The sequence below is a fragment of the Chenopodium album genome, chromosome 14 (genome assembly GCF_948465745.1).
Source record: "Chenopodium album chromosome 14, dcCheAlbu1.1, whole genome shotgun sequence".
Taxonomy (NCBI): domain Eukaryota; kingdom Viridiplantae; phylum Streptophyta; class Magnoliopsida; order Caryophyllales; family Amaranthaceae; genus Chenopodium; species Chenopodium album.
Genome location: NC_137847.1, coordinates 44,207,253 through 44,234,743, shown reverse-complemented (window position 1 = coordinate 44,234,743; position 27,491 = coordinate 44,207,253). Strand labels below are relative to the sequence as shown.

Sequence of the window (27,491 nt, the reverse complement as noted above, 5' to 3'; positions counted from 1 at the left end):
ACACCACAATAATTCTTCACTAATTAAATTTTTATTAATGCACTAAAAAAAGATGATTAATAAAATTGAAGAGTGGCCTATAATTAAAAATTCAATTATACAATACTACATTTTACTGAATAATGAACATCATATCACTAATATATAAAGCCGGTCTCGCAGTCAGGCCACGAAATATCGACACTTGGCATTCCAGATTTTCGCCAAGTGTCGCACCACGTAGGCGATAAATAAGTATTATTGTGACACATATGATGCTAAGTAAGCGATATTTTGATGGTTTTTTTAAGATAAAATTGTTGTATAGGGTTTTATTATCGATAGAATTCTAATATTTCATATATACAAAATTAGTCATAACTTTTAATAAATATCTTATAACTCAATTCTATTTCCATCATCAAATTCGTTTTAAAAAGTTTTTTAAAATAAGATCCATTTATAATATATTTAATTACAAACTCTTATACATAGCTAGCCAAGCCGTGTAACCAACTATTACAAGAGTTACTTCGTTAGTGCTATAGGGGTTACTTGGTTAGTGTTATAGTGGTTACTCAATCAGTGATATAGATAAGAGTTACTTAGTCAGTGTTAGAGGTTATTCAGTTAGTATTATCGGGGTTACTAGGTCAGTTTTATAGGGGGTTACTTTATCCGGCCAGATGATGTGGCTAGCCGCATAAAAATACATTTTTATTTAACTTATTTTTAAAATAAATTAGAGAATCGGTAAAAATAAGTTTTAATTAGTAAAATTAATTTATTTTAATTTGGTAAATATATTTTTAGTTTAGTAAAAGTTATTTAAGTTAAATAAAAATAATTTCAAGTCATTAATAAATATAGATATTTATTTATAAATAAAACTAACTACAAAAATTTTATCAACAATCTGAATATCGCCCGTACACAAAATTAGTTTAATGTATAATTTGGAACTACAATTAAAGGCGACTTTATCCAACATACTTATACGTCATTGGAATATGGTTACAAATTTTAATGTCTTGCAAGTTGCAACCGATCTATTTCTGATAAAACAATTATTAGAAAACTACGTTACGTATCTTTGGTCCATTTTTAATTAAAAGTATAAAATTTAAGCAACGTTTCGCGATTTTTTGGTAACTACAGTACGTTTCGTAGTTTTTCTCGTTGTAACTACTTTGTACATTAGAGTGATGTAACCATGTGACGTTCAACGTGAAATATAACAAAATCCAAGGATATCTATTGTCCTCAAGTTAGCATGGTCTTTATCCTCCCTAACGAGGCAAACTTAAGTAATAATTCGCATTACAATTCTGTTCATAGATCCTAATTTTTAAGACCGTCTTAGATAATGTGAGTATTTTATGAACCGTCAATTTATAATGTTATTAAAACTCATGAACTACATAATATTACGACACGTGGCATCCTTATGTCAATATGATATGGCGCACATTAAGCTATATTGTAAAATTCTAAAGCGTGACATGGAGGTTAACAATACTTAACCTACCTGAAAAACTTTTCATATGTGTAACCTCTCTAAAATAATGTCTAATTTAATGGAAAACTCTTCATATGTATTAACCTCCCTATTTAATTTTTTTTTCTTATCTCCTTAGTAATTGCATAATAATAAAATCTAATTAGCAAGTAATCAATCGCACTAATGGTGATTCATTAGATACTTATATTCTAGATTGAATAAGCATTAAACAATTTTACAACTAGTATTTCATCATATATTAAATTTACCGTTATTAATATTATTCTTTTGTTTCTCTAACTCATGCGTCCACTAAAAGAAATTGTATGACTAAACTTTTAATTTTGATACTTTTTTTTTTCTCTATCTTTTGCATATGGCTTGAGTGTGCCTATATTATACGAAGTACAATTCTCATTCATAATATACAGGTAATACATTTTCGATTATTATTCTTATGAGTTAGGACATGTTTTGATTTACTAAACTGAGCTGAGCTGAGCTGAGCTGAACTGAATTGTTTATGAGAGAAGGAAATTAGGAACTGAAATTAAGCTGAAGAGAACAGGTCCTAAGTGCTTATAATGTACAATTTTTCATTTATACTATAAAAATCGTAAGTTTCAATTATTCTTATCTCTTATATTATTGAAGCTAATATTTTTAGGTGGCATATGTGGCACATTGCACGTTTAATTGGTCCGGATCCGGGGCATCATGCGGGGCAATAACTAGTTCTATAATTATATCAAGTACTCTTACTATAAAATTCGTACCACGTTAAGCAATTGTACTCACTCTTATACATAAAAATCACCTCCCTTGAGCCTTCTACAATGGTAAGTCAAGTTCAACATCGTCGTTGTGGCTCACAAATCTTACAAACCATCAATGCGCCGCTCCCAGTGGTGTGGTCCTTGATCCGCCGGTTTGACCGGCCTCATATTTTTAAGAAACTCATCCAAACTTACAGCCTAGTATCTGGTGCTGGAGAGGTTGGGTCAGTTCGCCAGGTATTTTTTGGATCAGGTTTGCCTGGAAAAATTAGCATAGAAAGGCTTGAGAAAATGGACGAGGTGCAACACATAAGTGTGTATCGAGTAATTGATGGGGATCACAAGCTAGTCAATTTTCACGTCACCACCTCACTACACGAGGTGGTAGAGAATGGGAATGGAAATAAAACGACGTTGGTTGTTGAGTCCTATACAGTGGACGTACCTAATGATAGTAACGAGAAAGACGCTTGCTTGTTTGCTAATACTATAATTGAGCTTAATCTCAAGAATCTTGCTATTGTTGTGGAGAAAATGATTTCTGGTAAAATATAGAAAAAATTTACTACCTTTTATGTGGTCGTCCATTCAAATGAAAACTTTACAATGAAGTCTTCAAAAGTCAACAAACTTTTTTTTAGAATGGAGAAAACAATAAACCTACGTAAAGGTGGGCATCATACCGTGTTGGGCTACCGCATGCCATGCTGTGCCTACTTTATGGCGGTCCGTGCCATGTCATGCCACCTTTTGGCACAACCAGCCCACGGCACATCACGGCCCACCTGCCTGGCGGGCCGTGTCGAGTTGGGCAGTGGGCCGCACAGGTTTTTCCAAATTTTTTTTTTAAATTTTAAAAAAATCGATATATATTTTTTTTGAACAAATTTAAAAATGAGTATATTTAAATAATTTTATTAATTTATGTTTATGTTTTTGTATTATTATATTACTCCGTATTATTTAGCACAAAGCAACAATGCATATAATTAAAAAATTTACGAGTGCGATAAGCCGATAAGGCGATAACTCAAAAATTGATGAATAACTTATTTTATTATATGCCGGTACGATAAATCGATAATACAATAATTTATAATGATAATTAAAAATCGCACAATAATTGGTGAATAACTTAATTTTATAGCTTATTTTATTATACGGGGTTCGATAATACAAAAATTGTACAATAACTTTGCACGTGTCGTGTCGTGCGGGCCTCGTGCCGTGCTTTGAGCCGTGCCGGCGGGTCGTGCCACAGGCCGAGTGATCGTGCCGCTCGCCGGGTTCGTGCCGTGCTTGTTTTTCAAAATTTTGTTCACGGCCCACGGCCCACAAGTGAGCCACCGTATTGGGCTGTGCCTCTGGCGGACTCGTGCCGCCTGCGTGCCGGCACGGCCCATGCCCACCTCTAAACCTACAATAGTTTATGTTATGTATTGTTATTTTTGCAATTTGCATTGTACTTCATACAAGTATATTTCATGTTCGATTATATAGAGTACTTTGTATAATGGAGCTTGATATATAGTGGCTAGTCCCATCTCAGTTGCAGGCCTTTGGTCTAGTGATTAGATTTGATGGGCCTAATTTGATGGCACTATATAGATTTCTAGTTTTTCTATAAAGGCATTAGCACAAGCCCATATGCCATAGCCCGTAATAAGTAGCTAAATATGTTACATACAAAATACAATTTACAAAATGCTGAAGCTTTCATCATGAAATTAAGGTCATGCTTAATTCACTTTATTTTTACTTATTTAAAATCAGATTAGAAAAAATAAATTCATATCAGATCACGTTAGCTCAAATCATATCAGATTGTATTAGGAAAAACAAATTTAGATCAGATTAATTCTACTCGTACCATACTTTATCGCTTTATATGTAGTTTTTTTTTAATTTAATTTCGTAATTAAAAAAATTATGATAATTATATAATATAAAACACATTATTACGAATTTAACAAAACCAAACTTGATATATTTTTTTATTATAAATTATTTTTGATAATATGAAACTCCTTGAATTGGAGTGTATACCATTGATGCCGTTACAAAGGTGAGACCCAATTACATTAGGAAATCACAAAAGATAATGCTACAATATTCACAAAATATATCCTTCTATACATAATATATATTGTATATTCTATCATACCCCTGCAGTCATAGCGGGAGGATATATGCTAAGACTGGATCTAAATTCCAAAAATAGTTGTTGAGGTAGGTTTTTCATGAAGATTTCTGCAAACTGATACCGTGAAGGAATGTGTAGCACCCGTACATACATGCCCCAACCGCCACCTTTTCTCGGACGAAATGAATATCCATTTCGAAGTGCTTGGTGTGTTGGTGACAATAGTAGCCTCGACAACAACATAGCGACACCCCTGTATTTCGCCTCTTCACAATAGTAGCCTGCCGGAGATGACAATGTAACTTCAAAAGAAGATTACGAAACCAACAAGCCATCAACAACATTAGCGACACCCCTATATTCCGCCTCTTCACTTGATTTTGAAAGAGCATAATGCTGACGCTTAGAAGACCAGGAAATAAGATTGTCCCCTAAAAAGCAACAATATCCCGAAGTCGAACGACGAGTGTCTGGACACCTTCCCCAATGTGCATCAGTATATGTGATCAAGCGTGTAGGAGGTGAAGGATATAAATGTAACCCGTGATCAATGGTACCCTGAATGTAACGTAGGATGCGTTTCAATGCATCATAATGAGCCTCTCTGGGGTCATGCATGAATAAACAAACCTCTTAACTGCATAAGCTATATCATGGTGAGTAAAAGTGAGGTATTGTAATGCACCTGCAAGACTACGATAGAGTGTTGGATCATGAAATTTAGGACCAGAGTCTGCACTAAGCTTAGATTGAGTATCCACTAGAGTTGCTGCAGGTTTACAACTAGCCATGCCTGCGCGCTCTAAAATTTCCATTGCATATTTCTACTGAGATAAAAACAGATATGAAGGAGTTTGAGTAACAGCAATGCCTAAAAAATAATTCAGAGGACCTAAATTAGTCATTGGAAAACCTGTACGCAAGTGAGTGATAATGTGTTCATGTAACAGATCTGAGGATGTAACCAACACAATATCATCAACATATAGTAGTAAATATGCCATATTATTCCCATATCGGAAAATGAATAAAGAATTGTCACTCTTAGCAATGACAAACCCCATCTGCAACAAATAGTTAGCAAACCATTGTTACCAAGCTCTTGGAGCTTGCTTTAGACCATATAAAGCCTTACGGAGCCTGCAAACATAGCCTGAGAATTACCATGTAAGGAGACATTTTTTACATCAAGTTGGTGAATAGACCACTTACGAGCCATAGCCAAACTCAACATTGTGTGAATAGTAGTCGGTTTTACAATCGGACCAAAAGTTTCATCACAATCAACGCCTTCAACCTGCGATTTTCCATCACAAACTAGACAGCCTTAGTGTGTCTTTCAAGATCACCATTAGCATTATATTTATGATGAAATAACCACATGCAATTAACAATATTCGCCCCCGTAGGTCGAGGAACCAATTCCCTTATCCCCGTTTTAATTAAAGCACTATATTCATCATGCATCGCAACATTTCAATTAGGGTCGAAAAGGCCGGGCATGTCGGTGATTTTTGGGAAGTGGGGATTGGGTCATGCTTTGACTAGGAGTAGTGACGTTGAGGCCAAATTTTAGGTTCGGTTTAAAAATACCGTGCTTTGATCGAGTTTGCATTTGTGGAGATAATGGTGGAGGTCGAGTGGGTGAGATTGGTATGTGCCCACGAAGGGGTGGTGGTGTATAAGTGGATTGGCTATGGTGAGAAGAAGGAGTGGTGTGAAGTGGCTGGGTGGGGGAGGTCGTAGGTGGGCTGTGCGGTTAGGTAGGCCTAGTGAGGGATGGGGTGTTGGGTTTCGGTGAGTCCGACCCACCGCAGAAGGAAACCCGAGCCAAGATCACACTCACAATAATTATAACCATAAAGCATAATTAACTTAAATGACAAGATTAAGAAAGAGATTAATAGCTTTGTCGCGTGCTTCGCTCACTTAATTGAGCACTTACTTCGAAAGCTCTTAGCCCCGCTCACATGAGGACCTCCAACGAAGTCCACCCGCAACCCGAGCACAGAAAATGGTTTATTGCTTAGGAGTTAGCTGAGCCCGACCTAAACCCGAGTAATTAATTGTGTTCAAAGGTTTTCACAATGGTGATGCCTTTTTTAACACTTACTCAAGCAATTTTCCCAATACCCCAACTTGGGTATTTATAGGAAAAATCAAGAATGAGAAAAGTTCACCCATCAATGTGGGAGATTTAATTTTTCCATTTTATTTTAAATAAAAATTAAATTAATAATCAAGCTACTAATAAATCAACAAGTGGCATGCTCACAAGAGAGGTTAGGTGAGAACCATTTGGAGAAGGGGGGGGGGGGGACCAAACTTGCTCCCCACTCCCTCTCCCATAGCCGGCCAACACAACACTAAACACCTAATTAGTTCGCGCCACGTGGCACCCCACCACTTGGGCACCAAGGCACCCAAGGTGGGCTGCTAGCTGCTGCTATGCCCTTCGGCCCAGCTAAACAAGCACATATGTGCGGGCTGCTTGGCCGAGGCCTGCTGCCAGCAAGCCACGCACCAATATGCGGGCTGTTTACCGTGGCCTGCTAGCATGCCTCGCACATTTGTGCGGGCAGCTGGCCAGGCCTGCTGCTAGCAAGCCACGCACATTTGTGCGGGCTGCTAGCACGCCACGTACATTTGTGCGGGTTGCTGGCCAAGGCCTTGCTAGCATGCCACGCACATGTGTGCGGGCTGCTGGCCAGCCTAGCTAGTCAAGGTACGCTAGCACGCACCAGCCAGCCTAGGCTCGGCTTGGTGCACTTGCTAGCCACCTTGCTAGGCCATATGCCCCTAGCACTCGGGCATTCCGATGCTAGGGGCATTTTAGTCATTTTGTTGATTTATTAGTAATTTTCCTGTCTCGTCTTTTATCATTTTCAACTCGACTTTCGACGCTCGGTTTCGACGCTCCAACCTCGAATTTCCGGCGTCTAAATATTAATTACTTGGTCGACTCATTAATTCCTTTCGAATTAATTCTTCGCTTCGGTTTGTTAGCTGCTTGGGTGTGACCTGAATGGTTCAGTCAAGATTAAGCTGTAATATTAATTATACATTAATATTACTGATCGGAAGCGGCCTCCACCCAGGCATTCCGATCACTTGACCTCACTGAATAATTAGCTTTCTTATAATTCCGAACCCTCTATCAGAATAATACACTTGTTCAAAGGACACCATTCCTTTCATGGGGGCTGTTCGGCTTGGGTTGAAGTGCTGCCTGGCCCGTTGGAAATCCAGCGTGTACTAGGTCAGTGCTTGGAAAAGGCTGGGCTATTGCCTGGCCTGCTAGATTTCTAATGCCTGCTAGGTCGAGGCTTGGCCGTAGCTCTCTTGTGGGCTGGGTTGTACCTTGGCTTGGTTTGTTCATAGATATAGAGGAGAAATGAAGGAGAAATTTGCGGAAGCTAAGTTTGTAACCTAGGCTCTGATACGATGTTAGATAATATGAAACTCCTTGGTTTGGAGTGTATAGCATTGATGCCAATATATAAGGGTTACAAAGGTGAGACTAATCACGTTAGGAAATCTTAAAAGACAATGCTACAATATTCACAAAATATATCCTTCTACACAACATATCTATCATATATTCTACCAATTATCATATACAATAGGTCAAAATTTGATCAAAATAGACAATTAGATCACATAAATGAAAATAATGTGAACGAAACAAGGATTGTTTAATTATTCAGTACTACTTTTGATATTAGTCGGTGCTTTGTTTTTTTTTTTTTTCAAGAAATATACAGTTTTGATGTTACTACTTTATTTATTTATATTTAGTTTTTACCTTTTTTTTGTTTAAATCTTTTTTCCTTTCAAAAGTTTCATGTTTCTGTGCTTTTTTTTCCATGCTAGCCATATCGTGCAGCAAGCTGACACATACTAAAATAGTGACCTAGTAACTCCTGATCGACCAAGTAATCCCTAACCGACCGAGTAAATCTGCCCACACAACTAGGGCTGTCAATCCCTGACCCAATCCGAACAACCCGAATTCGACCCAATTTGACCAAAATTTCATATTTCGTAATAATATTAAATTTTAAACTATTTTTTTTTTATTGTTTTTAAGCATAACCCGAAATCTGACCCGAATTCGACATGTTGACCCGAATTGCCACACTTACACACAACCCCTTACAGAGTAGCCCCTGACTGAGTAACCTTGATTAGGGGTGAGCATAACCGGGTACCCGGTCAATTTTATTGGACCCGAAAGTGGAACTGGTTACACCGGGTCCCAAAATTTGAGACCCGGAATTGGAACCAGTTAATTCAGGTCCCAAATTTTTAGAACTTTAGGTTTTGGAACCGATAGGAACTGGTTCCAAATCCAGGTACCTGGTTTTTTTTGTTATGCTTCTAAAAGATTTATCCTACTGGTTTACACTTTAATTTTCTCCAAAATCCAAATACTAGTATATATTCATGGAATACATTATCCTTTTTCACCATAAAAGAATCATAAAATTCAAGAAATCAGAAGGGAAATTTCTAGGAAAAAAAAAAAAAACAGATCTACTCCGAAAACCTCAAATACGAAACAAAAAAAAAATTAGCAATCTTCATTATGATCATTTTCGAGGACTTCCTCTTCAAAAGCACAGTTGAAAATGTCGGTACTTCACAATGTTGTTTTAGTGAGATTAACATCGCCATTGAAGTTTAGACAGAGAGAAAAAGGGAAAACATAGAAGAACGAAAATAATGACTTAGGAAGTTAGGAGTGAGAAAATGAAGTGAGGTTTGCCATTGTTGGAATAGAGGTAAGGAGAGAGAAAATGAAGAGAGATGTGAAAGCAGAGTGATGGAGGCCGAGAGATTGAAAGATATTAGGGTGTTTTTTCGATGGAGGCTTAATCTTATGTATATAGGGCATTGGGCTGTGAAAATTTTATAAAGTTTTTATATAAACCATATCCGATACCGATCATTATTATTGGCGAAACCGGGTACCCGGTTGGTACCGGGTCCTAAATATTTGGATTTGGAATTGGAATCGGTACTAATCGGGTCCTAATTTTTGGAATCGGACCCGGATCCACTGGGACCAGTTTCGGGTTTAGACCCGCCAGATCCATACCAGTTCCAATTCCAAAATCGGGTACCCATATTTTTTGCTCACCCCTAACCTTGACAACACAACTCCAGGTCGAAAAACCACTGGTCGACTGAGTAAACTCTTATCGGATAATTTCGGCTATATCGTGAGGCCATCCACATATGAAAATTTGTGATAATGTTTACCGCTAGCTAATAAAATCCTGCCAAATAATCATCCAAGTGGGGCTAAGTGACGATTTTTTCACCTTATATTATTCCAATTTTTGATTGCAAATCCAAATTCAACAAAAAGAAAAATTAGGTATCTACAGTAATTTACAATATGATTTTTTTTTTGTCATGTACCACCTTTTAAATTTACTAGGGATTCCAACGCCTGCGATGCGCTCTGTATAGCTAGCATTTTGAGAAGAATTATTATCGATGTTTTTTATGTCCTATGTCGATTTGTGTATAATATTTTATCAAAGCTATTTGCATATACACAATAAATGTGTTGGATGTTGTGTAGCTGTGCAATGTTCTAAATTTTAGTTGAGCTACTTTAAAATACGGCCACATAAAGCAACAACCTTTAGTTATCAAGTTACAAATATTGTCACGTACTCCGTACTTCGTAATTAAACTATAACTCCCATTAAATATAGAAAATTTTAAACTTTATTATTCTTCCATTCTCCATTTAATTTCTAATTAATTGATGGACCGTCTTAAGAAAAATTACAAAATTACACATGGGGGTAAAAAGGTAAACAAACATTTTGAGGGGTATAGTGATCCGTGCACTATTCATAAGAGTAATCTCTTACTTTTTATAAGGTAGGGATTTCAAGGGATGCCAATCAGGCTGTGTTCTTTTGAACTTATTTTTAGTTCATTTTTTTTTTAGGCATAATTCATTTTAGTTTAAGCCAATTCAATTCAATTTTGATCAATTTAATTCAGTTTAATTTAGTTTAACTTAGCTCAATCTCATTTCAGTTAAAGACATTTCACTTTAGCACAAAAGAACGGGGTCTTAAACAAGTATGGTTGTTCAGATTATGTTTTGAAAATGAGCAACACCGGGGAAAAAAAAACATGAAACCTAAAATACTGACAACAGTGACAAGGCAGCTCAATAATTTTGATGCAAATTAGGAATACTTGCAATTTTAATAAGAGCAAACTAACAAAATCCATGAATCTAATACAGAAACAAAACTGAACAATTCAAATGTTCACCAAATCAAATCAAACAACAATATGATCATAATCAACCATTTTAGTTCAAATCCAAACTGAGTCTTCCCAAATTACAAATGGGTACCCATAAACCAATCCATCATCTTCTTTTTTACTCTCTCTTCCTCTTACCATGTCTCTGTTGGACCGGACTTCCGGTTCAGTACTCCCTTTCTGGGTTCGAACCGGAAGACCTCCGATCATCGAGCCGGGTGAAGGAGCTCTTCCACCAATGGAGGGATGAGCATGGAATGTCTTATGATCAAATGGAGGAGTCAATGAGAAGATTCGAGAACTTTGAAAGGAATCTGAAATTCGTTGTTAAGAGTAACCCAAACCGGACCGGGTTTACGGTCGGATTGAACCGGTTTAGTGATTTAAGTAATGAAGACTTTAGAGAGAGGTATTTGGGTAAGGTGAAGAGTCCGGTTCGGTTGGGTCAATGGAGGGATACGCGCGAGAGTTTGGTGTTGAGTTGCGACGCGCCGCCGTCTTTGGATTGGAGGGAGATGGGAGTGGTTACTCCGGTTAAGGATCAGGAGGTTTGTGGTATGTATCTTTTATACTCCCTTTTTAAATACTCTCCGATCAAAAATCAATTTTTTTTTTTTTTTTTTACTCCAATAGAATACGAATATTGTAAATTTTCAAGTGTTGTAACTGAAATTAGTTGGTGGTAGTTTTTTTAAAAACATAACCTAGTTATTTGAAGAAAGGTTAGATAAGGTTATAAAAAAAAGGTTGACTAAAAATAAAATACTCATAAGTTTCATAAGTTAAGTTCTTACTCGTACTAGGCTAAAAACTTAACCCTTTGCTCTTTATATTGTAGGTGGTAAAACATATTTATTTTAACTTAATCACGTCCTCTAATAGTGTGTCTATGATTCTGTGAGGTGTGTTATAGTATAGTTGGTATGTTATTTAGATTTTTCATTTCACCTTAAATAGTTAAATACCTATGTTCGACTCTAAACACTCAGACATGAATACGAGACTTAGACACATATAGAAAATTTTCACTAAATAGCCGAGTCAACACATACTCGTATCGGACATCGAGTCCAAGTAACATAAAACTTGCAACATTTTGAAAAACAAACTTGCTAAGAATGCTAACGAAGGGGTACAAATGGGCTTGAGATTCTCAACAATAGCTTTTTTTTTTTGACAATCTCAACAATAGCTGAGTTTTGAGTTTGGTTGTAGCTAGTTATTAATTTAATAAATGAGTTGAGTTAGTACAATTTTTGAATCTCACTTAATAAATGATCGAACTTTAAACATGAACATTAATATACACATTTGTGTAAGTTAATGAACTTGTTTGTTTATGTACATGAACAATCCGATCATAAATGTTGACGAATAATCTCGTATACAAGAACTTACCTCGATCAATAAATGAGTTACTTGTGAACTTTTCACGAACTCTACAACCTTAACGTATTGAGAAGCTCAGTTGAAAGCTTTTTCAAACTCGCCTGAGCGAAATGCATATGAACATGAACAGCCAAACAGGGTAGTACTCATCTTGGTCATTTATACCCTAAGAATGCACAAATTTAGCCGTAAATTTTTGTGTGGCAATGTGGTGATTGGTGAACTTTTGAGCTTCAAAACATCAATCCATGAAAAGTAGGGATAGCTGAGGTCATGGATATACATGATTCATCACATTCCAGTTCCGTCTTTAATGGACTCGTGATTTTTACAGTTCAAAATTTTAAACTTGTTTGTGAAATTCAAGATCTTAATTAGCACATTAGTTACTGAACATGGGATTATATTCATTTTGATGATTTTCTAGAAAATATACAACTTCATGCCAGTCTTCAAAGTGATACATTAGTGTAAATGAACTTAAATCTATTTCGATAGCTTCTAAATCAATACGAAGTATTAAACTCTCTGTCAAAAATGACTGCCCTCGTTGTGCCTTTCAATCCTAACTCAGGGGATATGGTTTTCCCAGGAGCAACCTATGCTTTTTAGAATAGATAATAACTTGATAAAGTCTATTGTTTCGCATAAGGGGTAACACAACATACAAAGTATACTAGCTAGGTACTACAAATTTCATGGAATTATAAGTTGTGCAAGTATAGTAATATTGTCAGCAAAGGTATTTATTGCAATTCAGTAATTACATACCCTGTGACTTGTGCATACAGGAAGCAGCTGGGCATTCTCTTCTATTGGTGCCATTGAAGGAATCAACGCGATCAATAAGAAAGAACTCATCAGCCTCTCAGAGCAGGAGCTTATAGATTGTGACAAGGATGACGATGGCTGTGATGGGGGTTACATAGGCAATGTGTTCAAGTGGGTCACAAACAATGGTGGTATTGGTGGTGAAGCTAATTACCCTTACAGTGGAAGTGGTAGTACCTGTACTATCAACAAGGTCCTACTCAGTTTTCTTCACGTTCATGAGATGTTTATGTCAATGATGTGAGTTGCTTGCTAGCAAGCTATATTACTTGGACTTGGGTACCCATGTCAGACATGGGTATCTGCCTAAGGGTTAAACTCGCTGTTTAATGAGAAGTATATAGGATTTTTGGTCTCAAATGAAGTACATCATGTTCATACCCATGTTGAAGGGATCCAACATGGGTGTATGACGTGAAATCTTCTAGATTTTAGCTTAGTTAACAAATGGTTTGTTGCCTGTTAAGCATGTCTAACTCAAATTTCTTGTTTCTCAGATGGAAAACAAGATTGTAAACATTAATGGCTATCGCCATGTGGAAGAAACAGAGACCGCTCTCCTGTGTGCAACTGTAAGACAGCCTATCAGTGTTGGCATAGATGGATCCTCTCTTGACTTTCAGCTATACACTGGAGTAAGTATATACTAATATCTATGACTGATTATATACAAATTGATGTATGGTTAAAGAGTCATGTTTTTCTGCATATTTCAATCTTTTTTGTAGGTTTCCAAATATGTGAGTGACAGTTCAGAATGCAGATATATATCTTGATGAAAAACATTTGTATTTGAAACCTTGATATGCTAATTGATATTAGTCTTGTTCTTTAGAATTTCATCTTCTTGTTATCAGATTAAAAATCCAATTTAGTGCATATAAAAATAAAAAGTGACTAGGTCTCAGTAATCTCCCTTTCACACTCAGGTTTTGTCGTTTTATTCTTATCTAACATCTGTTCTGTTAACATTGGAATATCCGTTGCTGAAAGCTTGTTTCTTATGCTCCAAGTAGGGAATTTATGATGGTGCTTGCTCGAGCAATCCAGATGATATCAACCATGCTGTTCTGATAGTTGGCTACGGCTCTGAAGGAAACAAGGATTATTGGATAGTGAAGAACTCTTGGGGCACTAGCTGGGGAATGAACGGCTACATATACATAAGAAGGAACACTGACTTACCATATGGAGTTTGTGGAATCAATGCCTTAGCTTCATATCCTTCTCAGACGACTTTATTAGCTTCATCTCCTTACCCTTCTCCATCTTCTGATTCTTCTCCAACACCGCCTCCTCCACTACCTTCCCCACCTCATCCGCTGCCTTCCTCTCCTACTGCCACTCCTCCATCTTTGCAATCACCGCCTCCTCCACTGCCTTCCCCACTTCCTCCCACACCTACTCCATCTCCTACAACACCGACTCCTCTGCTGCCTTCACCTCCTCCCACACCTACCCCATCTCCTCCAACACCACCTCCTCTGCAGCCTTCCCCTCCTCCCGCTTCTCCTCCATCATCACCATCACCACCTCCACCACCACCGTCTCATCCTCCTCCACATCCTTCCCCTCCCCCACCTCCCTCACCTAGTAAATGCGGAGATTTCTCTTACTGTCTGCCAGGACAGACTTGCTGTTGCCTATATGAATCTTTCGGATTTTGTCTGATACAAGGCTGCTGTGACTACACCAATGCTGTTTGCTGCCCTGAATCAGACTACTGTTGCCCTCATGAATATCCCATCTGTGATGTTTATGGTGGATTATGCCTCAAGGTATTTCAACTTAATGTTTAAAATTTTATAAGTACGAAAACATGCATGAATTTTTATGAGTTCTACCTGTGCTTTGAGATTATTCAGGTAAACCCTATTTTGGAGGTGCCTTCTCAAAGCAGTCATTTTCTTGTTCTTCTACTCTCGTTCTGTATATGATACTATATAGGAAAAACTTTTTTTTATTTGACAAATCACCCCTAAAACATTGGATTAATTCAAAACAACCAAAAAAATTTGGATGAAACATAGGATTATATATCAGGTCAATTATTCCTATATAGTTAATTTATCCATTTTTCTACAATATCACAAAAAAGTTCAGCTTTGCATACTCCTTCTAAGTGTTATCTTTCAAAGCTCTTGTCCTTCTCGATCCTCATCAATCTTTCTTACCCTAATGTTGTCTAGAAATTTGATGACCGCCTTGGTGCTGCTTTGATGAGGAAGAAGTGGGCAAAGCTCACACTACCCTGGAGTAAACCTGAAGGAAATACAGAAATGACTTATCAGCCACTCAAATGGAGGATGAATGGGTTTGCAGCAGTGTGATGATGATCTTAATGATTATGCCTTTTAATGTTGTTCAAGGTAAAGGTTGCTCATCTTCCTCAATCTGCTAAACATTCATACATGTTAACAATTGTTGATCATTGTCTCAACTTCTGCCTATACTTTTTTTAACACAGCGATATCATTGTATGTCATTCTTCTTTAGAAATAAGTTGAGAAGATTTGCATCAAACATGCATGTAAGAAAATAAGTGTGTTGAGTAAATGATGTAAACTCATATTCATGCTCCACAGTTAGTATACTTTGTAACATAATAATTTTATATGCAGCAATTATTTATCTATGTAAAAGTTTCTTTTTGTTGGAAAGACAAGATTAAATACATTGAGTTTTTATACTCTCTCTGCCCACGGTTATCTGCACCAAACGTTCTTTTTGCAGAATCCTAGGTAAAATTTCTAAATAAGAATATTGAAAATTAAGAGGAGAGAGAGAAGGGATAATTAATCCAAAAAAAAAAAACACAATTAAGCAGAGAAGAACCACCACCACTCACGACAGCGCTTAACCACCACGCCACCCCACGAACCACCAACACCCACGCAACCCACTACTCACGGACGCAGGAACTTAGACCACCACGAAACTGCCACTCACGGACACATGAACTCAGACCACCACGAAACCCCTACTCATATCCACGAACTCAGACCACCAACACCCACACAACCCACCGCGAAACCCACTCACACCCATGCACTCAGACCACCGTAACCCACGCACTCAGACCACCATAACCCACGCACTCAGACCACTGAAACCCACCATGAAACCCAACGGCCCCAAATCTGGAATCGAAACCCACCACGAAACCCACGAACTCAAACCACCAACATCCACGAACTCAGATCAGTGGTTGTGGTGGATTAGTGGCGACGGAAATTGGCGCGGCGATCCATGGTCTGGTCGCCGTCAAAGAATGGTGCAACGATCTGGGGTTTGGTCAGAGAATGGCGCGGCGATCTGGGGTCCGATCGCTGTGGGTTTCGGTGGTCTGAGTTCATGGTAGGGGCAGCTAAGTGGCTGGGGTAAGGTGGTAATTAGTTGGTAAGTAAATGTAATTATAAGATGTTAAACAGAGTTAAAATAAATAAAGGGCAAGGTGGTCATTTTACTTTTTAAAATTACTAAAAATGAAAAGATATAATTTTGTAGCAGATAAATAGATAATAGAGAGCACCCATTTATAGTAAATGTTGCTGATAATCATGGGCAAAGTGAGTATTACGGCATTTTCAGATTTTAGGGGTTAACAGTCTTAACACAGTTATGGAGACACCCAAACATCCATACACGTTAGTAGACTGTAATAATATGGGATGCAGCTACCGGACCACCGTTTTTATGACCATGGTCAAAAGAACAATTACGAATCAGAAGAATCAGAAGATCAAGAAGGTGCCCTTAGTTATCAAACACACATACAAATTTTGAACTTTCTTCTTCAAGAAGTTGAAAAGTTTTAATAATTCACTTACTAATATAACATTACCCAAGATTTGTTGTCTACCCATTGAGTCAAAGCTTAGTGTTAAAGTCATGCCCCACAGTCCCACACCCTTGCAACCGTTGCGTGGGTCATTGTGTGTTGGAGTACATCGTAGCTTAGGGACCGGGGTGCCCATGGGTTGCCAGTGTATCATAGTTCAAGTTCTTGGAATCGGATTATGTGACATGCTCTTGCCTTTTTGGCAGCACGGGGCAAGCCTTGTGTGGAAATGCAGCTTGTGAGCACGAAGTAATACAAGCAGCCATCACAAGCCCCCATCACCCACACTTCGTCGTCAAAAGATATAGGAGTGTCCTTGAGATTACTCCCTAAAAAGTGTTGTCTCGTTTACAAGTTTGTGTGTTGTTAAAATATTATAGACATGCAATTAAAAAAAAAAGCTATTATAGACATTGTGTCGTTGCATGGCACCCCTTACCTAAATAAGTAATACTATAAGAAACTCGTGATTCGGTCTTGCTTGTACCGCCTTATTAACTAGCTCATATGATGCAAGCTCGCCCCAATAACCCAGACTGCATTGCCAAAAGATAGGTTAGCTTGTTGGGGATTCAAACGCCCATTTGTTTTACTTTGTGCTTCCAAGCCCCTTTTTGCACATGGCTTGCATCTTTGCTAATTGGAGTAGGGTTGTTGTGCGGTTTGCGGTTTAAAAATTACAATGTGGTTTTTGAAATTGACCAAATCGCAGTTTGCGGTTTGGTGCGGTTTCAAAAAAATTAGACCAAATTGCACTTTGATTCGATTCGCGCTTTTTGTATTAAATTTTTATTAAAATATGTATAAAATAACTTAAAATAGAAGCTAATCTTTGACTATAAGCTAATCTATACTTTATTATATTTATTATATGTTAAAAAGTGTTCCTAAAAATGTTTATATGCCACGTGTATCCCATAACATCGTGTCACGTCACCACTAAATAATTCAGGGCAATATTAATTAAAAACACATATAAAGAAGTTTGAACTTCTAACCTCATGGAATTACAACACATGTCTTACCATCTTAACTACCAATAATTTATGCTCTATTCTTCCACATAAATATATATGTAGAATACAAAATTTCATCCAAACTCAAAAATAAAGAGACACTTATTATTCTTTATATTTTCTTTAATATTCAACATTACATTTCAAATTATCAATTCAAACACTTTATTAAATTTTTTTTACTAAAAGTAACATCGCGAAGCAACTCCCGGGTGACACACTAGTTAAAGGTTAAAAAACGTGTTTAATATTTGAATTATAAATTGATAATCACAAAATAAAATTAAAGTATAATTTTTTAAAAAATATGGCTAAACTGCAAACCGCAACACACCAGACTACATTTTATGGTGCGGTTTGAAAAAAATACAAATCGCACCACGAAAACCCCTAAATAAGAGGCAAGAGCATGACCCAATGTACGGTGTAAATTCGCTCGGACCGTGGCATATGGAGATTTTCCTCCTAAGGAACTTTATTTTGGCCGGCTTTTTATCAAAGGAACTAGCATAGTGCCCGTGCGATGCACGGTTTATAAATCAAATTACTATTTCCGTAGGAAAAAAACAAATATAATTCAATTAGTAATAAAGGGCTCATTTACTAATGGTCGATACAAAAACAAAAATAAAAAACGTAATTTGAATAGTATTTTAAGTTATTTGTATTTTTTTTATAAATTCATTTTATTAATTGAAAAATAAATGAATATTGCTCCACATAACTATGTAAGAGAAGTTAACTCATTCATTTCCTATCTCCCGTAGAGAAAAAAAACTAAAATTTTTTTGTCATACCTTCTACTTCAGTAGCTACAATCTTATTCAAAGTACATGTTTTACCTGTCGTATTCACAAATATTTTTAATTATTATTATAATAAATTTAGCATAAATTTTCATGGGAAAATATTTTTTTACTTTTAGATGTACATTTTTTAATCTAAGTTAATTTAATTTTACGTTAGGTTTGTATAGTAAAAATTTGGAAACTCTATATTTATTTAAAATTACATTAGATTTGTAGTCTAAAGTTACATAGAATGGAAAATATTAATTACAGAAATGAAAAGTATATCAATGAATATAATCACAATTATATTTTATGATTTGGAGAATATTTTGTGTATAACTTATAGTAGGGAATTAATGTCATTGGCTAAAAAAAAAAAAATAGGGGAGGGGATTTTGGAGGGAAAAAATAGCACCAGGAAATGACATGTGTTATTCCTAGTGTCTGTTTTAGTAGAGAATTTTGTCTAAAACTACCCTAAAGATAAGGTCATTTGTAAACAACTACCTTTTTTTTTTTTTTTTTTTTAATTTGTTTAGAACTACCCTAAACTTACAAAACGTTTGGGTAGCACTACCCAATAACGATTTTCGTTCAATTAAGACGTTATTGGGCCCCACTTTTTCGCTTTTCCATCTAATTAACCCCCCCAACTACCTTCTCTCCTCCCTAATTAATTTTTCTCCATTTTAAACATCCCTAATTAGTAATTAAACATCCTACTAATTACAGTGCTATGAAGAATTACACATCCTACTAATTACAATGACCAATTAGTAATTAGAATGCAATTGAATTTAATCTCAAAGTCAAAATAACCGAAACCCAAAACTCAATTGAACCACCAAACCCTAGAAATCAAAACCCCCAAATTTATTTGAACTCATAAACCCTAATTTAAATCATTAATTAAAACCCTAATTATGTTAATTGCATTCAATTAAAATTTATAAACAAATACAACAAACAATGAATTAAAAGGAAAGTGTCAATGAATTATTGAGAATTTGCATTCAGTTGCTTGATTATCTTCTCTAGGATTTTTTGAGTGAGAATGGAGGGAAAATTAATTAGAGAGGAGAGAGGAGGAAGGAAGGTAGTTTGGGGGGTTAATTAGGTGGAAAAAGTGAAAAAGTGAGCTCCATTAACGTCTAAATTGGACGGAACACGTAAGTGTGTAGTGCTACACAAACGTTTCATAACTTCTGGGTAGTTCTAAACAAATAAAAAAAAGGTAATTGTTCATAAATGACTCTATTTTTAGGGTAGTTTAGACAAATTTTCCGTTTTAGTATTATATATTGATGATTCATACTCGTTGATAATAACATAATATTGGGCTCTTTGGAGGTCCAAAAGGGGTCTAGACCTGACAAAACTTGTATGCCTTGATTTTTAGGCCAAGGAAAACAATGGTTGAGTTGATTTTTATTGGAAACATATGTTGGGGCATGTGTAAGCTAGTATCTCTTCTAAAGGGGGGTGGTCAGGGCACTATTGACTACCATTGGCTCATACAAAAGATCATACGCCTTGGCTCAACTTTTCAGTATTGTAGTATCCACAAGGCGGGTCGTCGACGGGTTCGTCGTGCTTATCTAATTGCTAGGGAAGCAGCGATTAACCTTATTTGTTTTAGTAATTTGTAATTTTTTTTATCCGTTGTAAAAAAATAAAAATAAAAATAAATAAATAATAATAATAATAATAATAATAATAATAATAATAATAATAATAATAAATCCAATATTATTTTATAGGTAAGGAGAAGGGACCTATTGGGCCAGAACCTCTTACAAAGCAATGATTGGTGGGTTGGACCCTTTGAAAGTGGGGGGGGGGGAGATAAGGGTAAAGAAATACTCACCCAAAGTGCCTCTAGTGGAGTTTGTCCCACAAGCTTAAGGTTGTCGTACACTTGTTATAAAATAAATTCCTAACAAATTCAACTAAAAATGTATGTAGTAGGATAAGTAGGGTCGAATCTACAGAGAGATGACTATTCACATGTCACGAGTTGGGATAAAAAAAGTAGTTTAAATTAAAATAGGATTAAACAATAATTAAAAAAAAAACCTAGGGTTATCGTTCACCATGTTACAGTTCTAAATCTATCAAATATCAAAAAAAAGTTCTGACGGATTTATGTCTTCGTCAAGTGCAATTACTAGATATATCTAGAATCATTATTATGGAGATAATTAGTTCATTCGTTTGGTTCGTCATTATATACAATAGATATGATAAATGATCTTTGGGCTAGTCAAATAGTCCAAAGCCCAATAGAATGGATCCTATAAGGTCACATACAAGGGTTATGGATTAAACAAAGTATGAATTGAAGACCATTCATGAGCCTCATGAGAAGATGACAAGCCACTTAAGAAATAAGGTTAGAGTAGTTTGGATTGGATTAGGAGTTTGAGCTTCACATAAACTCTAATTATATATGTGACATATATATAGAGGCCTTGTCTAGGTTATGCATACAAGTCACAATTAACCCAAGCAGTGAATTGTGAAGCAAGCAACCAAACTCCCTCTTTATCTCTCTCTCTCTCTCTCTCTCCTCCTCCTCCTCCTCCTAGTCCGTACTGTACGGACACCGACCCTAGGTGGTTGCGCGGTGGTGGTGGTGGTTCGTGGTTCGTTCGTTCCTCTCTTCTTTGTAAAAGGTTGATTGAAGGGTTCAATCACAACTAACTACCATTAGTGGAGGTTCAATCCTTGCCCATGGACCAAGTAGAGGAATAACGTTTGGGTTTCCTGTTCTCCTTATTGTTCTTGCTTGATTACTCGTGGAATCACGTTTCAAAGGTATAATTATGTGTTTTTATGTGTTGTGCAAAGATCTTGTTCTTAGATGCTTATGGATATGATTAATGCAATTTCGCTTATAGTATCTAAAGTCCAACAAGTTCAACCAATCAATTATCTAGAGAATTGTTAAGCCTACGGTCAGGTCTTAACGCTCTCAGTTCAACATATGTACTTCGGTCGCTAACATAATCAAAATTGCTAATTGTAGGCAAGCCTTTAAAAGTATGATCTTTCGATTCAAACTCTTATTAATAATAATTAATCAAACAATTGATCAAGTTGCAAAATTAACAATAAAAAACTATTAATTAAAGAAATCAATAATCAAAATATCAATCAACATTCATTATATAAACATGGATTCCCAAACCCTAGAAATAAACTACTTTAGCATGAAATAAATAATTAAAAGTAAATCTAGTAAAGGAACACATAAATAAAAGAGAGAAATAAAATACCTTAATGAATTGAAATAATAAACCCAAAAATCATCCATGGAAAAATCCATGGAGATGCCATGAAAAACTAGAGTTTAAGAGAAAAGTACAACAAACGTAAAATAATCTAATATTTTATAGAAATAAAGTAGGAATTTTTCGACAGTATTCGACGCACCACATAAGAAAAGGTATTTTGACCAATGAAAATTTAGATTAATAATTTATTTTAGAATTAAAAAATTCACTCACCACATAGCAAAAGTGACAAATGAGTTTTAAGGATTTTTCCACGTGAGTAAAAACAACAAATATGTAAAGGACTTATTTTAAGCAATTAAAAAGAGAGAGAGAGAGAGAGAGAGAGAGAGAGAGAGAGAGAGAGAGAGAGAGAGATTTGTCATTTATTTTTGAATTAAAAATTTCAATTGCCACATAAACAAAATTAATCAATAAGGTTTGGGATATTAAATTCAAGTGCCACGTAAAATGAATAAAATAATGAAAGATAAACTTAGTGTTAAAATTAAAAAAATAATTATCTTATGATATTATTAATTTTATCTAAATATCTAATAATTGATCTTCATAAAAATACAAAATTTTAAATAAAAAAAAGGATTTAATTAAGAATTAAAATATAGCAAAGGAATGAATGAAATTTAAAATTTGTTAAATTAAAAAAATAATTGTCTATCCATAATTCTAAATGAAAAAAATAATTTACAACTATTTGAATTAATTATACAATATTCGAATTAGCGGTGTATATTATTCGGATTAAAACCGAAATCCAATCCAATCCAAACCGGATTATAAATTCGGATTGGATCCGAACTTTATATCGGACTGGATCAGATTGATTATTTTTTTTAAATTCGGAATTTCGGATTGGATCGGATTGACCTTGTTTGAATCCAAAAATCTGAAATAACCAAAATATGAAACCGATATTTTATAAATAAGTATTGTTAATATTAATCATGTTAAAATATGTTTGTAATTATATTAATATTAATCACCAAAAACCATGTTTTCAATACTTGTATTAATTAGTACAAATACAATTTCAAGAATTGAATTTTTATTATTGCATTTTTAATTTTATAATTGTACTAGGCCCAAATAATTTGCAACGTATTTAAATTCAATTTTTCGGATCGGATCCAAATAATCGAATTTTAATTCGGAGTGGATTAATTAGGAATTTGGATCATATTGTATTTTATAATTGAAATTCGAAATTTATTTTGGATCGGATTGGATTTGGGCTAAATTCAAATCGGAAACCGAATGGACACCCCTAAATCGAATGAGATTGTAAATTAAAAATAACCAAATAATTTTATTTAATAAAAAAAAAACTATTTTTCAAGATTCATTAGAAAAATGATTTTGCACATACATAACTATTATGATTTTTTAAAATCATAGCAATCCACACATCATAATATCTCGAATCAATTTTTGGAGCATTCGGTGTGCCACGTAAGCAAATTTTTATTCCGACCAAATAAAAATTAAATTTTATTTTTATTTTAGAATTAAAAATTCACTCTCCACCTAAGCAAAATTGACAAATTAGATTTAAAATTTTTGCCACGTAGGTAAAAACAACGAATGGTGATATAGTAGGATTTAAATTATTTTAAAAAGTAAAAATTATTTTTTTTTTAAAAGGCTTAAAACTATTTTCTTTAAGAGCTTAAAATTATCTTTAGATATTAAAATTTAAATTATTTTGTAAAAGAAAAAAAATATACAAAATGATATATAAAAAAATTGTGCATCGCACGGGCTTAAATCTAATAAAAGGTATAAACGGTATGAGGAAAAAAGCATAACCCCTTGGAGTATTTAAATTATTTCTAATCCTAAATAAAATAAGAGAATAAAAATAATAAAAGATGTTTAATGATAGGTCGAATTAAAGAGTCATAGTCCACATAGAATTCCTCATCGTATGCGCGCACATCCATCGGGTGATGGGTGGGCGATGGTCGAATGAGCTGCATAAAGGGAGTTCGACCAGTGGGAGCTGGTTTTCTATCACCCCAACCAGTAACTGTGTCGTCCATACGCACACCGCCACACCACACCCCACCCATCGGGCGATGGTTGGGTGGTAGGTTGGCACCTTTGTAGAATCGACTTCGGAGGGATGTAACTCAAGATCTAGGAATTGTATTGAAGTGTGCGACCTATCGTCGTTGGAAATATCTTCAACTCTAGTTTTTAACCCAACTTGAATCACTCCAATCCAATCTGTAGAACTGAAGTTACGATCATAAGAGAGAACAAAGGTTTGTTTTGACACTATATAAATCATCGTTTAACTTAATTTCTAACTCAAATTCATTTCTAAAAGATGCATAACGATTCTTGTGGATGCTACTTTAATTTCGTATGCTTATAAATCTCCACATAAGTTTCCACAAACACATATCCTTCATTCAACAACTTCAATTCAACGGTTTCGATCCATTAACTTTTCGTCCTTTCATTTTCCGATTCTTTGAAAACTCCTCTGAAAGCGTCCAAATAGTAAAAACTACAAGAAACATTAGGAAAAAAACACAAATGAAGCGTAATAGAGCACAAACTGGACAACTTATGCATTTACGACTTAAAAAATGACTAAAAGACCTAAAAAGCAACCATAGAGTAGCATAAACGGCCTATAAATCCAATATAAATGTATTTCATCAAATTTTATTGAGTGTATATTGTACAAATTCTTCGTTAAAAAAAGAAACAAAAATTTTGCTAATTCTGTAAACCATGTATGTAGAACACTGCATGTAAAAGAGGTAAGGATTATCTAGAAAGTAGAATGTTCAAGGCTTTGTACACGGAGCCGATGAATGAGCTATAAATAGGGGGTATCTCCCTCATTCGCAAATCATCAAAGCATTTATAAACACATTCAAGGAATACAAAGTAAATTTTCTAAGCATTTTTATTCTTCAATTGCTTTAGTTTCCACACTTAAAAAAGTAATTCTGAGTGCATTATGTGCCTTTCAAATAAGACGTTCATATATTTTATCAACTTATCCAATACAACATTTGACAACTTGTGTCACAAACAATAGCACGAGAATTTATAATTTGAGCATAACAAAATATTATGTCACAACGGGAAAAATATATTTGTGCTCTGGTTTTTTAAATTTATTTTTTAGTTTCCATTTTTACAAAATCACCCTTTTATTTTGCATTTGGAGCTTTGGAATATCAAAGAATACTTTACCGTCAACAGAGTTTTCTAATATTTATTTTTCTCATAACGTACTTGAAAAATAAATAAAAATAAACTCCGTATTAACCAATTATATTAAACCATTTGCACTACACAATTTTGTAATTTTTCGATTTTCACATTTATTTACCACAAAAACAAGAAACTAAGGATATTAATATGGAAACATAAAATATTGTAACTTTGTTAAAATTAACAAAGTATAAGTATGAAAGATCTTTCTTTGCTTCCTTATTTGAATTAAAAAAAAAAAATATATTGTTGGCCTATTGATTCCTTATGTAATTAATATTGTTTAATTTTATCTTCATGGTGATAGGTTTTGATTTGAATTAATTTCCATTTTCATGCTTCATTGCTGTTATTTGTTTAAGGAAAATGGTATATATAGCCTAAGGGCTATGAATAAGGAGCTAAAATAGGAAATATTTGTGTTATATATATTAATTAAATACACTGATTTGAGCGTGATTTTGTCATGTATTCCTAAACTAATGTCAAATAAGGAAAGACATTTAATGCTTATTTGTAACCTTAAAGACTACATATAGCATTACCTTTTTTTAATTATTGACTAAAAGTATTAATGTAGCTAGTGATTGTTGGTTAACCCATAGGGCATAGCTGCTATTTATTAGCAAACATATAGGATGGAAAAATGTACCACTACATGCATAATAGGTGACAAGTGGTAAGTATTTTGGAGGAAATTATTCAACCTATAAGATGGTAAAAAGTACCACTACATGCATAGTAGTACACAAAAAGTACTATTAAGACAACATATATTTTAATAGTACATTATATATGCATAATGGTACATGATGGTACATTATAATGTACGACTGTAGAGTCAACTTTTTTTCAGAAGCTTGCAAAATTTACGTTTTTGTCCTCCTATATGCTGGATGCACTCGTGATCATTGATGTGACATGACATATTTAACAAAAGTTACACGTGGTTGTTAACATGGCACATCGAGTGGAGAAGATTATTGGGGTTTGCTCATTCCTCGCTCGCTCATCTTTACTTAAAAAAATAAAATATATTTCATAATAAATTGAAATTTAATTAAGTGCATATTGAAATGAATTTAACAAGATCTCTTTTTTCATATATATTTATATTAAAGTTTATGAATAGTGTCAAATTGTAAAAAAAAATAAATAAAAGGAGAAAATACAAGTTTATCTTTATGATAAAAAAATGTGTTTATCATGAGGGTATAATTGTCAATTTTTATACTTAAGTCTTGGTAACCTTGTAATTTCAACAAAGAGAAGTTAACCGTGTTTCGTGAAGAACACCGTTAATGGAGGAAAAGCTTCAATGGAAAATTCAGAAGCTCCAATGGAAAAAGTGAAGCTCAAAATTAGCTTTAATGAAGGAGGATAACACCCTTAGCCTTAGGGGTTCACCAGGGCGAAGCCAGGATTTTTAACCTAGGGGGCTGATAGTTGAATCAATATATTAATATATAGCTTATTAATATAACAATTTTTTTCTAAATCACATTTTATGAATTGTCATAGAAACAAAATCGATAATAGTAGATTGTATGTTAAAGTTATTGACAATTTCATTTTCTATGTATAAATCAGGTGTAAAATTCATTTGTTGACTATCAACTAACCACTCACTTTGAAAATTTAAGAGGGTTTTTTTTTTTTTTTTTTTTTAATCATATCTATAGACAAATTATAATTCTATGCTAGTAAGATTTAAACCTCAAACCTTGGATATCAATTCTATGCACACTTACCATTTACCAACTAAGCCAATAATATTTCAATAACAATTGGAGAAGCTCATTACTATATATGCAAAAATACTACAAGGGCCAAATATGAAAAATGTGGGCCAAGGGGTTGGGCTACAGGGGTCGAGTCCCTGCCGGCCCCCTTAGCTCCGCCCCTGGGGTTCACCATACCCTTAATTTCACCTTTTTCATAGGATTTTTGTTTTATTTGACGGTGAAGTCGCCGAAGATTGTGGTGTCGATGGAAGGGATGGAGATTGCGGAAGGAAGAAGGCGACGTCAATTTCAATGGAAGAAGGAGAATGAAGGTTGAAGGAAGAAGGAAAATGCTGGATAACGTCGTCACTTTTACAACTTGAAGAAATGGACAGCTGGAACAACTCAGTCAAAAAAATTATTATTTTAATCAATTTATATAATTTTCAAGACAAGATAAACTGGGGCTCTCCCAATTAAAAGTGTCAACTAATTAAGAATGAAGTTTTAAACTAAGTAATCAAATATACATATATAATTATTGAGGCTTTGTGTATAAGTCAACAAGGTAGTTAGAGCTTTTTGCCACATCACCCGAGTTTGTTACATTATGCCAGTTAGGACAAAGTTTGTTACAGCTCTCAGAAAGTTTGTTAGAAGCTTCTTCTAG

The 27,491-nt window shown here is 34.8% G+C and overlaps 1 protein-coding gene and 1 pseudogene across 1 annotated transcript; both read left to right on the top strand.

Annotated features, from left to right (window-relative positions):
- The first annotated feature begins 2,316 nt into the window (after positions 1 to 2,316).
- LOC145578118 (abscisic acid receptor PYL12 pseudogene) lies at positions 2,317 to 2,811 on the top strand (annotated as a pseudogene).
- A 7,917-nt stretch (positions 2,812 to 10,728) lies between these two features.
- Positions 10,729 to 15,441, top strand: LOC145579299 (cysteine protease XCP2-like). Its single transcript, XM_081636554.1, has 5 exons — positions 10,729 to 11,254; positions 12,880 to 13,112; positions 13,417 to 13,554; positions 13,936 to 14,697; positions 15,109 to 15,441. Exons 1-5 carry the CDS (start codon positions 10,783 to 10,785, stop codon positions 15,247 to 15,249), a joined length of 1,746 nt encoding a protein of 581 aa, XP_081492680.1. The 5' UTR covers positions 10,729 to 10,782; the 3' UTR covers positions 15,250 to 15,441.
- The last annotated feature ends 12,050 nt before the right edge of the window (positions 15,442 to 27,491 follow it).